We start from the raw sequence: 12,439 nt of genomic DNA, 5'->3' as shown, positions 1-12,439 counted from the left end.
GCAGGTGGTTGACCCGACCCAGGAGGTGGAGTACCTGAACTATCAGGATCACCATGATGTGACTGATGGTGGGTACGACGAGCAGTATATGCCAGAGCAGCCGCATATGCCAGGGGAGCCAGACGAGGATGACATTGCTATGGCGGCTGCCCCGGAGGTGTTGCCTACGGACGCTCCCTTTCCTGGAGGACCGCACGACATATCTTTGCTTCACTCTTATGCCAATCATGTGGCATTGCCGCTTTGGTATAATAAGGATGACGTAAGTATTGTTTTTTTAAATGTTCTTTCTTTATGTTTAATTATGTGTGTGTTTGTTTAATTATTTTCTTTATTTTTTCTTTCTTGATTTAATATGTTTTCTTAAAATGTTTTCTTTATATGTTTTCTTAATATGTTTTCTCCATTTTATATGTTTAATATGTTTAATTATGTGTGTGTTTGTTTAATTATTATTAATATGTTTTATTTATATGTTTTTTTTATATGTTTTCTTACTATGTTTTTTTTAATTATTATATCAACTTTTATTAATATGTGATTTTCTTTATATGTTTTCTTTATTTTTATTTTAGCATTTATTAAGTTTTAAATGTTTACATTGTTTAAACTATGTTTATTTTTCTATTTTTTCAGTGCCGCAAGAAGCGTGTTGTAAAGCCAATTAATCATGGCCCCAAGATTTTGAGTCTCGGACGTCCAAACCCCAATCAGAGATGGTTTTGGGATCCGCTTAGGGCGAGTGGCTTACATGACTTGGTCTACTTGGGCTACGCCACTGTGCCTCACGCTTTGCTGATGACTCTATGCGAGAGGTGGCATCCCGAGACCAACACTTTTCACATGCCTATGGGGGAGATGACTGTGACTTTGGATGATGTCGCATGTCTTATGCATGTCCCGATTGAAGGGCGGATGTTGGGCCACCAGAAGAAGATGCTGAGACATGAGGGAGAGACACTGCTGATGACTCACTTGGGCGCGTCGAGGAAGGAGGCAGAGAAAATCTGCAATACAGAGTATGGTGGATACATTAGTTATCCAAAGCTGAAGGAGTTTTATACGACGCACCTTGGTAGAGCCAACCTTTTGGCGGATACACAGGATCCAGAGGAGCTGGAGGAGTTGGAGAGGGTTAGGACTTATTGTGTGAAGTGCTACCTTCTATACTTGGTTGGATGCCTGTTGTTTGGGGATAGAAGCAACAAGCGCATCCAGTTGATTTATTTGACGACTATGGCGGACGGCTACGCGGGGATGCGTGCTTATTCGTGGGGAGGGATGGCACTTGCATACCTTTATGATGAGTTAGCTCATGCCTGCTTGCCCGGAGACAGACAGCTTGGGGGAAGCGTGACACTGCTCACTGTAAGAAAAATTAAATTTAAATTTTATTTTGTTTGTTAACTATTATTATTTTGTTATATTTTGTTATATTTTGTTATATTTATTTTGTTTCTTAACTATTATTACTATTATTATTTTGTGAAATTGAAATTTTATTTTTTTAGTTAACTTTAATTTATTTATAACTGTGATTTGTATGGTTTGTGCAGGCATGGTTTTTGTCGCACTTCCCTAAGTTTTACACTGTTGATCCAAACCCGGACTACATTGAAAATTTACCGGTTGCGGCGAGGTGGACTCTTCAGAAGGGTCATGGAGAGGGGGCCACGTATCGGATGGCACTTGATCGGATTACTTTTGATGACGTATGCTGGAGGCCATACGAAGGGCACAGGGAGTACCAGCCTTTCGAGGAGGTATTCTGGTATTCTGGCTGGATCATGTGCGGCGATATTAGGGTGTACCGTCACCTCCCGGAGAGGGTATTGAGGCAGTACGAATACGTCCAGTCGGTTTCCGCCCTCGCACGCTTAAGGCGGCTGATTGGGGTGAGCAGGCAGGAGAGCAACCATGGCGTATGGCAGAGGGCTATGTACGATGGTACACGGTTGTGTCTCACCCTCAGATTTTGCCACTTCTCCCGGGAGATGTTCCGAGGCCTCCAAACGAGGAGCATATCGTTGCAGAGCAGTGGGAGCGGTACGAGGCGAGAAGCTCCCCTGACACCTATGACATGGTTAGCGGCGCTGTTGCCCATGCTGATCAGTTTTTGGGTCAGGAGGTGACGAGCATGACCCCTCAGGAGCTGTATGCGGCCTTGCAGGATGTTAGGCAGCAGATCGCGCCGATCATTACCAGGAGGAGAGCCCAGAGACCGAGGAGGAGGCAGCAGCAGCATCAGCAGGACCAGGACCAGCAGTAGGATTAGGACTGCTAGTATTTTATGTTTAGGATATATTTTTAGGACTTGGTGTTTATTTTCATGACAATTGGCCGTTTTGTTAGTACTTTCAGTACATTTGTTGTTACTTTGTTTCGATGACATTTTTTTATGACAATTGTTCGTTTCCGTATTATATTTTCAATTTCAATTATGTTGCTAATTTTCTTTGATTAGGTTTTATGGTTTGGCATTCAAACAATGTGTTTACAATGTGCTAAAACACATGTAACAGGTTCTGCCTTCAACAGGTTCTGTCATTTTCTGGCTTCAGGACGACTCGGCAGTTAACTGCCGAGGAAATAATGAAACCGGCGGTAGTTAACTGCCGAGGTTTTCCTCGGTACTTAAGTGCCGAGGTTTTGTTTTATTATTTTTTTTTGAGGGAATGTTTTGTTTTATTTTGTTTAGAATAGAATTGTGTTAGAAAATGTTAGGAATTATTTAGGAATTATTTTATGTTATTTGAAATATTGCGATAGAGTGAATTCCAATAAATATTGCGATAGCGTGAATTCGAATAAATATTGCGATAGTGTGAATTTCAATAAATATTGCGATAGCATGAATTCGAATAAATATTGCGATAGATGTTTCGTTACATTACATAAACTATCATTACATTACATTCGGAAATGTACCTTCCAACTACAACAATTATCTTACCTTTGAATGGGTTTAATTCAAACTAGCTAAACAGCAGGACTCCAGCATTCGTCCAGAAGTGCTTTTGTTCCATTCCAAATGTTAAATTCTTGTTGGTATTGGTTTAAAATGATAGTATCTAAGTGCCAACGGAATGAGGTCCAGACCTTGACACTTCGATACCATCATTTAAACGAAGCCAACAAGAAATTAACACTTAGAATGGAACAAAAACACTCCCGGACGAATGCCGGTGTCCTGCCATTTAACTAGTTTGAATGACCCCATCCAAAGGAAGACAATTGTTGCAGTTGGAATGTGCATTCCAACTACAACAACTGTCTTACCTCTGAAATGGGGTAAATTCAAACTTGCCAAACAACAGGACTCAAGCATTTCGCCTCGCGTTCATGCTTTCCTTTGAAAAGAATAAATTTTTGTCAGATTTGATTTAGATGATGGTATTCAAGTGCCAACGAAATGAGGTCCATTCCTTGACACTTAATACCATCATCTAAATCAGTCTAACAAGAATTTAACCTTTTCAAAGGAAAAACATGAACGCGAGGCGAAATGCTTGAGTCCTAGCCGTTTGGCAAGTTTGAATCATCCCATTTCAGAGGTAAGACAATTGTTGTAGTTTGAATGCACCTTACCCTAACTAATGACGATCTTCTCGCGGAATCAAGTTGTTGATGATATCTTCAATTGATCTCAGCAACGTCACCCGCATATCGATCCACTAGAACTTGGTGTGCTCCCAAAACATACTCGTCACGTTTTCGTCGTTCTTTAACTCCACCCAAGTGAATGATACGCTCCCCTCGTCGAGCTTTGGACGTTTATACCGAACATTTTGCACCCTTCTTGTGTCTCTTGGGTTGACTCCTTGGTTGAATTCATTCAGTTGATCCTTGAGATCTCTTAACGTTACATCAAGGCACCGAACCTTCAACCTTTGAGGTTCTCCTCCGTTGAATGTTGCATGAACGTCGATCCATCCGGCCATTGTTTCAAATCTACGCACATAGAAATTTAAAATAATCAATGAAAAACTCATTCAAACATTTCATCAAACACTTAATGTGCAAATTATACATAGACTCTAAAAATCATAAAAATAACCCTAAAATGTAATTGTCTAAAAAAAAATTAACGTAAAATATAGCAAAATTATTCAAATTATATTTACTCTTAAAATAAATCATATAGTCTTACTAAAATAAAATAAAAAATATAAAACACCAAATTAAAAAATAACCCTAAAATTTTTAAATTATAACATAATCATCATGCAAACATTTTAACAAAATTAATCAACTAACATCTAATCTAAAAATGATTTATAACATGTAAATCTAATTAAAAACTAAAATAAAAATTAATTTAAAACACCAAATTAAAATATAACCAATAAACTTTAAACTATAACATAAACATCATACAAACATTTTACTCTAAAAATGAATTATACTATGTAAATCTACTCAAAAACTAAAATAAAATAAATCTACTCAAAAACTAAAAAATAAAAACATTTATAACAACTAAAATTTAAGTTAATAGCATTATAATTACTTACTTGTGATTTTGTTGAATAAATTTGGTTGGATTTTTTAGAGAGATTTGTGAGAGAGATTTGAGAAAAAAAATTTGAAGATGTGATGAATAATGGAGATGAGAGAGCTTCTGCCAGACTTGTAGCAGAAGATCCTCGGCAGTTAACTACCGAGGATTTCCTCGGCAGTTAACTGCAGCCGGATTTTAAATTCCTCGGCAGTTAACTGCCAAGGGGGCAAAAACGTATTTTACATGTGTGTCCCAGCCTTCTCTAATGTGTCAACAGCAATTTTCACGTACAAAAGACAGCTTTTTGGATGTTGGTGTTACTTGTCACGGTTATGTTACTGTCTCTTTGGCTTGGGTGTGCATAGGATGCTGTGTCGTAGGGTGTTGGGTTTTCGGAAAATACTTGGGTGACATAATGTCACCGTGACATTAAATCTGGGCCACACAAAGGTGTTGTGTTGTGTGACCCAAATGTGTTGTATGTGTTGTGTGGCCCAGATGTTGTGTGGCAATATGTGTTGTGTGGCCCAGATTTAATGTCACGGTGACATTATGTCACCCAAGTGCTTCCCTGGGTTTTCTTTCTTTGGCTTACAAAGTTACTACATTAAACACACCGTGTGCGTCACCATCATCATAAATATTCATTCATTCATATCATAATATCAAACCTCTTTCTTCTTCTTCCTTTCTCTTTTTTAATTTCCATTACTTGTTTTAGAAACAAACAAAAAACAATCATTTGAATAATAAAATAAACACATTCTAGCTTAGCTCATAATTTTCCCTTTCCCTCTTCTGAAAAAATGGGGATGGGTACTAGCACCTTTGTTACTAGATGGATCAACTTTCTCACAATGGTAAGTAATTTTCTTCTTCTTTCCTTTGTTTCTACTGTGAATGTTCTGTATGATTTACTGTTAATTTTGGGTTGCATTTCTCTTACACTTGTTCAAATGCCTGAAAATTTTCAAAACCGGTAAAAAAAATCATTTGGGTTTGTTCCATTTTCCATTGCTTTTATTGTGTTTGTACTTGCTGTTCTTTTTGCATACCCACTTTGTGTTTTGTACTTGCTGTTCATTCTGTTAACCCTTTTTATTTCTAGCAAGTTTTTATTTTGGGTACTAATCAATTGAACTCTCCAGCATTTTTTGTTGATGTCGTGCTTACCACTAAGACAAGAGACAACACCCACACCACGCGTAGACACCGATAATAATTTTAAGAGTAAATGCTCAATTTGGTCTCTCACAATTTTTCACCACATTAGTTCATGGCAATTTTTTACGGAGAACAAATTAGTCCCTAATTTACTATAACAGATGGACTAATTGATATAAAAATGTCACAGACTAGTATGATTATTATTTTTTGTTGGAGACTGTATTGGACCGAGAGAAAATTGTGAGAAACCAAATTGTGTCTTCACTCTAATTTTAAAAAAGTGATTAAATGTAACCGTTTGCGTCGATGTTATATTAGACATATCATATGTTATAGTAAATCAGACATGTTGATAATATTCTCATTGTGCAGGTTTTGGCCATAGTTGTGATAATATTTGGGGTGTGGATGAGCACTCGTCCTGATGCCTGCAGAAAGTCTCTCACTATACCTGTGCTAAGCACTGGAGCTGTTATTTTCTTAATGTCAGTTTTTTCACTTTCTTTATGATTTTAGTGCCTTCTTTTCTTTTGAATCTTTTCTCTTACTCGATCGTCTTCTAACATGTTTTTGTTTTGTACATACAGATCCATTGTTGGTTTTTTAGGTGCCATGAAAAGAAGCTCCATACTGTTATGGGCCGTATCCTTGGGAGTTTCTGGTTGATTTTTCCTTTAGAATTGGTTCTATGATTTTGCCTCCAAACGTGGTTTTTATACTCAATTTTATGGTTCTACTCACTTTTATGTTAACAATTGCAAATTAAAATCAATTTTCGTAACCATAAAACCAAACACTCTACTAAAGAAATTTTGGATTAAGGGAATCGTCCTTGACATTGCACTTGCAGTATCTGATCATGTTGTTCTTCATCTTGGTGGGAATCCTGGTCTTCACGGTATTGGTGTAAGTGTGCAAGTTTGTTGACAGTTATTGCCGCTTTCTACATTATCATTTCTTGTAATTGCTTTTAGTTATTGCCTCTGCCATGAATTCATAAATGGAGTTTTATCTGTTGTTTTGGTCGTCCTTTAAAGTTGACTTATTTTCTTTGATTTTGGTTACTTGTTTTGATTCTTATGTAATTTTGTACCATTTTTTCAGATTCATTGTGACTAATAATGGATCAGGTCATAGTGTCACTGGCTTGAGGTAAGGAGTCAATTATTTCATTCTTGATAACATAGTTTGGTTCGATAAATGACAGTATACTTATATGCTTAGGTACAAGGAGTATCAACTTCAAGATTATAGCTCTTGGTTTCTCAAAGAGGTAAGACTCTTGTCAACATAAAGAAATGATGGTGCACAGCGACACTGCAACATTCATTTCCTTGGTTTTTTCTTGTTTTAGTTAAACAATTCTCATAATTGGAAGCGATTGAGGGCTTGTCTAGTCAAAACTGAAGACTGCAATAACCTGTCCAAAAGATATAAGGTGCGTTATCTATACTACTCCAGAAAATTGAATTCACTGTTATTTTCTACACTCACAGCTGTTATTCACCCCTTTTTTCCAATCTTGGTGTTATGCAGACTCCGAAACTATATAAATTAGCTAAATTGACCCCAATTGAGGCTGGCTGTTGCCGACCGCCTTCTGAGTAGGTTCTCCTTTCTTTCCGAAGAATTTCCTTATTTATAATAACCGCTCAAGTTTATTTCAATTTAGAATATAGTTTATTTTTCAGATAAGAAACTCAATACATGTCTCTGATATTCTTATATCCTGGGAATTTATTTAACTTAGATGTGGATATCCTGCTGTAAATGCATCCTACTACGACTTGACCTTTCAACCAGTTAGCCCTAACCATGACTGCAAGCGGTACAAAAATTCTCGAGCCGTCAAATGCTATGATTGTGATTCTTGCAAGTAAGCATGCCTTGTTGCTGGTTATCGATCCTCCCCATTTCTGAAATGAAATAGACGGTTCATCCATTACTATGTATTTGAGTGTATAAAACACATTTCTAGAATTAGCGACATTTATCACCCAAAAACATGGTAATGTAGTCTTTCATTTCTTTTAACTGATGGAGAGGATCTCTATTCCTGATTGTCCATGTTCCGTTTATATTTTTCTAGATGAGTACATTATCTCACTATCATTGTGTTATTCTCAATGTTGGTTCTAGGGCTGGCGTGGCACAGTACATGAAAATTGAGTGGAGAGTTGTTGCAATATTCAATGTTGTTTTGTTTGCTGTTTTGGTAAGACATTGTTGCCTCTTTGTAATATGGTAATAACTCGTGATGTCTTATTCTATAAATAACTGAGATTTAACTACCTCGTAGCCATATATGATAAATAGTTTTATAGTCTTAATCATTTCTTCAATACTCTCTTCAGCTTTGTATTATTCCACTGACTTTTATTTTGTGCAACACCAGTCTATTATATACTTCGTGGGATGCTGCGCCAGACGAAATGCTGCTAGGAGCCAATCTAAGAGTTGAAGGGGAACCTATATGGATTCATGAACTGCTTTTGAAATTTGTTGAAGAGGAAAAAACATAGATCAATGTCTTCAGCTAGGGATGAACTTGTGGAATTCATGTTAGTTTTAGGATCCCTCGGTGTGAGGATTTGTCTATTTTTCATGAGCACCAGATCTTACTTGAATGGTTAATATCTTCAATGATACTATTGATTTCATTAGCAGAGAAAATTTAGAATTACCAAACTCTGATGACATGATTTCTTTTTTGACAATCTATACAAACAGGAAATTAATGCCTGTTTGTTCTATAACATAATTATTACTATAGCTTTTTATAACTATTTTGGTTTCTCATAGGTTCTGCACATGAGATAGTCCTATTTAAGGTGTGTCGAACACTAAATGTTGCAACCAAATTTGTTGAGTAAAATAGCATAGCATGATTTGTATCCGATGGCAATACTGACCAAAAGAGCATAACACTAAACGTATGATTTTGGTCGTAAATGGCAATACTCAAAAATTAAATTAATTGTTGTGAATTTGGATTCAATTCACCCCAGTAAACTTAGATGTATGGAGCAAAAGGAAGTAACTAATATCAAAGTAGCTTCAAGAAATAACAACAGTGATAGACCTAACAACAATGATAGGCCTAGATCTAATATAGTAACCAAGTGGAAAGCACAAACAAAGAGAGAAGATAAACGAACACACCAAAATTGTTTACCCAGTTCGACCCAATAATAACCTAAGTTTGGAGGAGAGAGATCAGTCTTATTCACTATCAATGAATTCTTTACAAAGAGATACACAAGAGGTTAGAAGAAATTAACTTCAACAAACATTTCAAGAACAAACCTAATTTCTACCATTTTCCTAAATCTTTTCTCTAGTAACCAAGAGACTCAATGATTTCACTTGTGTTTACAATTGTTTCCCAACCCAAGAATCTCACCCAAAGACACTAAACTCTTAGCCATTTTACCCTAAAAGTTCCCTCGTTTGGTTCCCAAAATTCTCTTTCTTGAAAGTTACACAAAAAATTGAAGAATGGAGCTTTATATATTTTCAAGACCCACGCAAATCGCGCCACGATTTCATGGATCGTGTCACAATTTCTGACAATCGCGCCACGACTTTTTGCGAACCAAAATCTCCAAATCGCGCCACGATTTTCCAGAACTTCCAACTTTTCAACAATAATTATACGACAAAAATCATACACTCACTCAATTACCAAAAAAAAAAAAACACCATTGGAGCAATATAATTTGTATCCAAAGGCAATACTGATAACATGCAACTTAAAAAAAAAGTTATATTAATTTCCTAAACACGTTTGTAGAAAGAATACAATTAATCTATATGTATAATTTTATTTTAAACTTATATCAATTAAATTTGAAATCCAAAAACAAACTAAAATCGAGACAAAAAAATATTATATTATCATCATGATACTAGAATATCTAAGTTCTCTCTAAAAAACTCATTACAACCTTATTTATAGAAGTACATAAAGTGCAGGTTTGTTGGACAAAATATGTTTGCCCATCAAATTGATCATTCTTCACTTGGAGGGAAAAACCAGTTGGTCTTGAATGGTCACTAAAGTGCCATATTTTGCTAGGCGAAGTGTTGCTCACCCATCGTTCAACATAGGTGCTCTAGCTTTTCTTCCAGGAACTCTCTAGACTTGTTCAACTTCACCCCGCTTTGCTTCACCTAACTAATGTACTTATGTATAAATTCTTTGTTGTGCTGTAATCTTACCAAAAACTACAAAATTGGTATGAACTAAATCATAGTAGTATTCTGACTTATAATTATGCTAATATGAATATTTTATATCGTTATTTTATTCTAAGAGTCTATCTCTCTTCAAATGGAAGCAGGGACGGATCTAGGAATGCATTTCAAGTGTGGCTAAATATGTAGCAACCGAAAAGAAGACCGATTTTTAATATTTTATACCTTAGCGACTGAAATTTCGGTCGCTAATTCTGTTGCTTAGTGATTTAGAGACCGATTTTTACTCAGCGATTGAATATCCCGCCACAGTTCTGTTGCTAAACGTGTTAGCGACCCATTTTCATTGCTTAGCGACTGAAAATTCGGTCGCTAAATAAAAAATTTCTAATTTTTAAAAAAATCCATGTGGGGCATAGCCCCGCATGACCATAAGGTGGATCCGCCCCTAGATGGAAGTATCCAGAAGATATTAACCCATCGTTAAGGGGTTCTGATCCTCTCTAAACAAAATAAATGGATAATGCAATTTATAGAGATGTAAACACAAAAATAGATAGTGGGTTCTACCACTAAATCAATCTCATCCACTACTAATAATTTTATAATTTTTTCAATTCTTTTGTCTTTCTCTTTCTAAATGGAATAAATGTTCCATTGCTAATGATTTTAATGTATAAATATCCAAATAATATCTCTAATTCTAAAAATATTTGCATTTATTCTCTATTAATTTCAAAATTATAGCTATGGGTTATATGCATGATTTAATATATTAAGTACAAGTAAAAAAAATAAATAAGTATGAAGTATGTTATAGATTATGTCAGTCATGTCTCCATAAACTTAATTTAGTTGGTAAAGATATTAGATTATATATGTAAGATTGATGTTTGAACTCCGGACACCCACTTATTCAGATAGATTTTTAGCCATTAATCAACTTGACAAAAAAAAAATTACGTTAATCTTTGATTTACTAAGTTGAATAAAAAAAATTTTAGGGGAAGGAAAATATTTATAAAGGCTATGAAATTGTTGATATCGTAATAATCAATTATGGTCCAACCACCCCCCACCCCCACCAAGATTATTTAATTGAAACACACTATGTAATTAATCTTTTTTGAGAGGTAATAAAATATTCTTGTATTAGTTGAAATATAATTTATCCCCGTGAGTTTAGCTCAGTTGGTGGGGATATTGCATTTTATATGCAGGGGTCGGGGGTTCAAACCCCGGACACCCCACTTCTCTACATTTATATGTGTGAGCTCTAGCCACTAGGATAAATACCATTATACAAATTGAATTATGGACTAAATCCGTGTTCAAATTTAATGCAATTGAATTTCTTCCTCAAAATTATTCGTAAAATTAAGGTAGTTAATTCAAGTAATAAAATATTCTTGTATTAAATCATTTGAAATGCAATTGTTTTTTTAGATTACCATGATATTGATATGAAATTTTTACAGTTGCTTACACAATGATATGAAATTTTTACTGTCGCTTGCATCGGTAGGGTTTTTGTGGTGGTGGTTGTCCTAGGTGCGCTTCGGGGGTTGGGTGGGGGCTCTATGTCTCCTTCCTGCCTGGTCGGCTTCCTGGGCTTTTTCGTTGCTCTTTGTCTTTGGCTTCTGGTGTCTTGGGCTGTTTTTTTTGAGGGAGTGTCTTGGGCTGTTTGTGTTGTCCCGCTTGCCGTTGGTGTAGCCCCAGTTTTTATTTATTTTTGGTGTGTTTGTTTGGTGGTGGTGCCCTTGGGTGGTGTCTCTGGGCTCTCTTGTCGAGCTGGGGGCTGATCCTTGGAGTCTTTTGGAGCGTCTCTTTCGGTGTATCCTGTACAGTTGCTCCTTTATATATATATATATATATATTTGCCATTAAAAAACAAAAATCAAAACCATCTAATGTTGAAGATTCTTTCCCTATTTAAAATCCTACTAAACATACATCTCCATTTTTTTAGGGTAAAAACATACATCTCTATTACGAGATCAGATAATTAATCCTAGTATTTAATAGACACCCATCGCTTATAGAGATAGGTATTTATACGCACCCTCTTTCTCTTATTATTTGTGGGTCCTGCATGCCCAATTAATTGTAAAAATAGTTTTTTCCCTTCAATTTTTTTGAGAGAATTTTATCCCTTCAATTGTTTGTTATTTTATTTTTTTGGTGAAGCTTTGTTATATTATTTTAACATTACAAAATAAATAAAAGAATTGATGTAACTTGTAAGTGTTTATTTATTTGACCAACGTTGAATTTTCATTTTCAACAATATAGTGCATCCTTCAGCAGAGAAAAAATGAAACAATCATATAGTGCAGGTTGCTTGATTATAGGGAAAAACGTATTTTTTTCATTATTAATAAAATGAAAAAAAAAATAGCACATGTATTTATATTTTTCAATTGAATTAATTTAATGTGTTTTAGGGAGAATTAATTTAATATTTTAAAAATCAGATAATTATGATTAAATGGATAGAATAATGTTAAAATTTAATGATAGTGTTTTTTTTTGACAAATTTAATGATAATAGTTTTTTTTTTGACAAATTAATGA

General features: G+C 35.3%; 1 protein-coding gene across 1 annotated transcript; it reads left to right on the top strand.

Moving 5' to 3' along the window:
* Positions 1 to 5,065: 5,065 nt before the first annotated feature.
* On the top strand, positions 5,066 to 8,356 carry TET10 (tetraspanin10). The gene is made up of 11 exons (XM_085705988.1): positions 5,066 to 5,361; positions 6,041 to 6,153; positions 6,256 to 6,310; positions 6,519 to 6,574; positions 6,773 to 6,820; positions 6,893 to 6,941; positions 7,023 to 7,106; positions 7,205 to 7,272; positions 7,419 to 7,544; positions 7,808 to 7,883; positions 8,064 to 8,356. Exons 1-11 carry the CDS (start codon positions 5,308 to 5,310, stop codon positions 8,127 to 8,129), a joined length of 795 nt encoding a protein of 264 aa, XP_085562114.1. The 5' UTR covers positions 5,066 to 5,307; the 3' UTR covers positions 8,130 to 8,356.
* Positions 8,357 to 12,439: the final 4,083 nt, after the last annotated feature.

The sequence above is a fragment of the Medicago sativa genome, chromosome 4, assembly GCF_051527215.1.
Source record: "Medicago sativa cultivar Bolivia chromosome 4, Bolivia_mono, whole genome shotgun sequence".
Taxonomy (NCBI): Eukaryota; Viridiplantae; Streptophyta; class Magnoliopsida; order Fabales; family Fabaceae; genus Medicago; species Medicago sativa.
The sequence above is the reverse complement of the archived record's forward strand: the minus strand, read 5'-3'. Positions and strand labels throughout refer to the sequence as shown.

Coding starts and splice junctions, on each gene's coding strand:
- TET10 (XM_085705988.1), top strand. CDS start 5,308: ATGGGGATGGGTACTAGCACCTTTGTTACTAGATGGATCAACTTTCTC. Junction 6,154..6,255: donor GGAGCTGTTATTTTCTTAAT/GTCAGTTTTTTC, acceptor TTGTACATACAG/ATCCATTGTTGGTTTTTTAG. Junction 6,821..6,892: donor CATAGTGTCACTGGCTTGAG/GTAAGGAGTCAA, acceptor TTATATGCTTAG/GTACAAGGAGTATCAACTTC.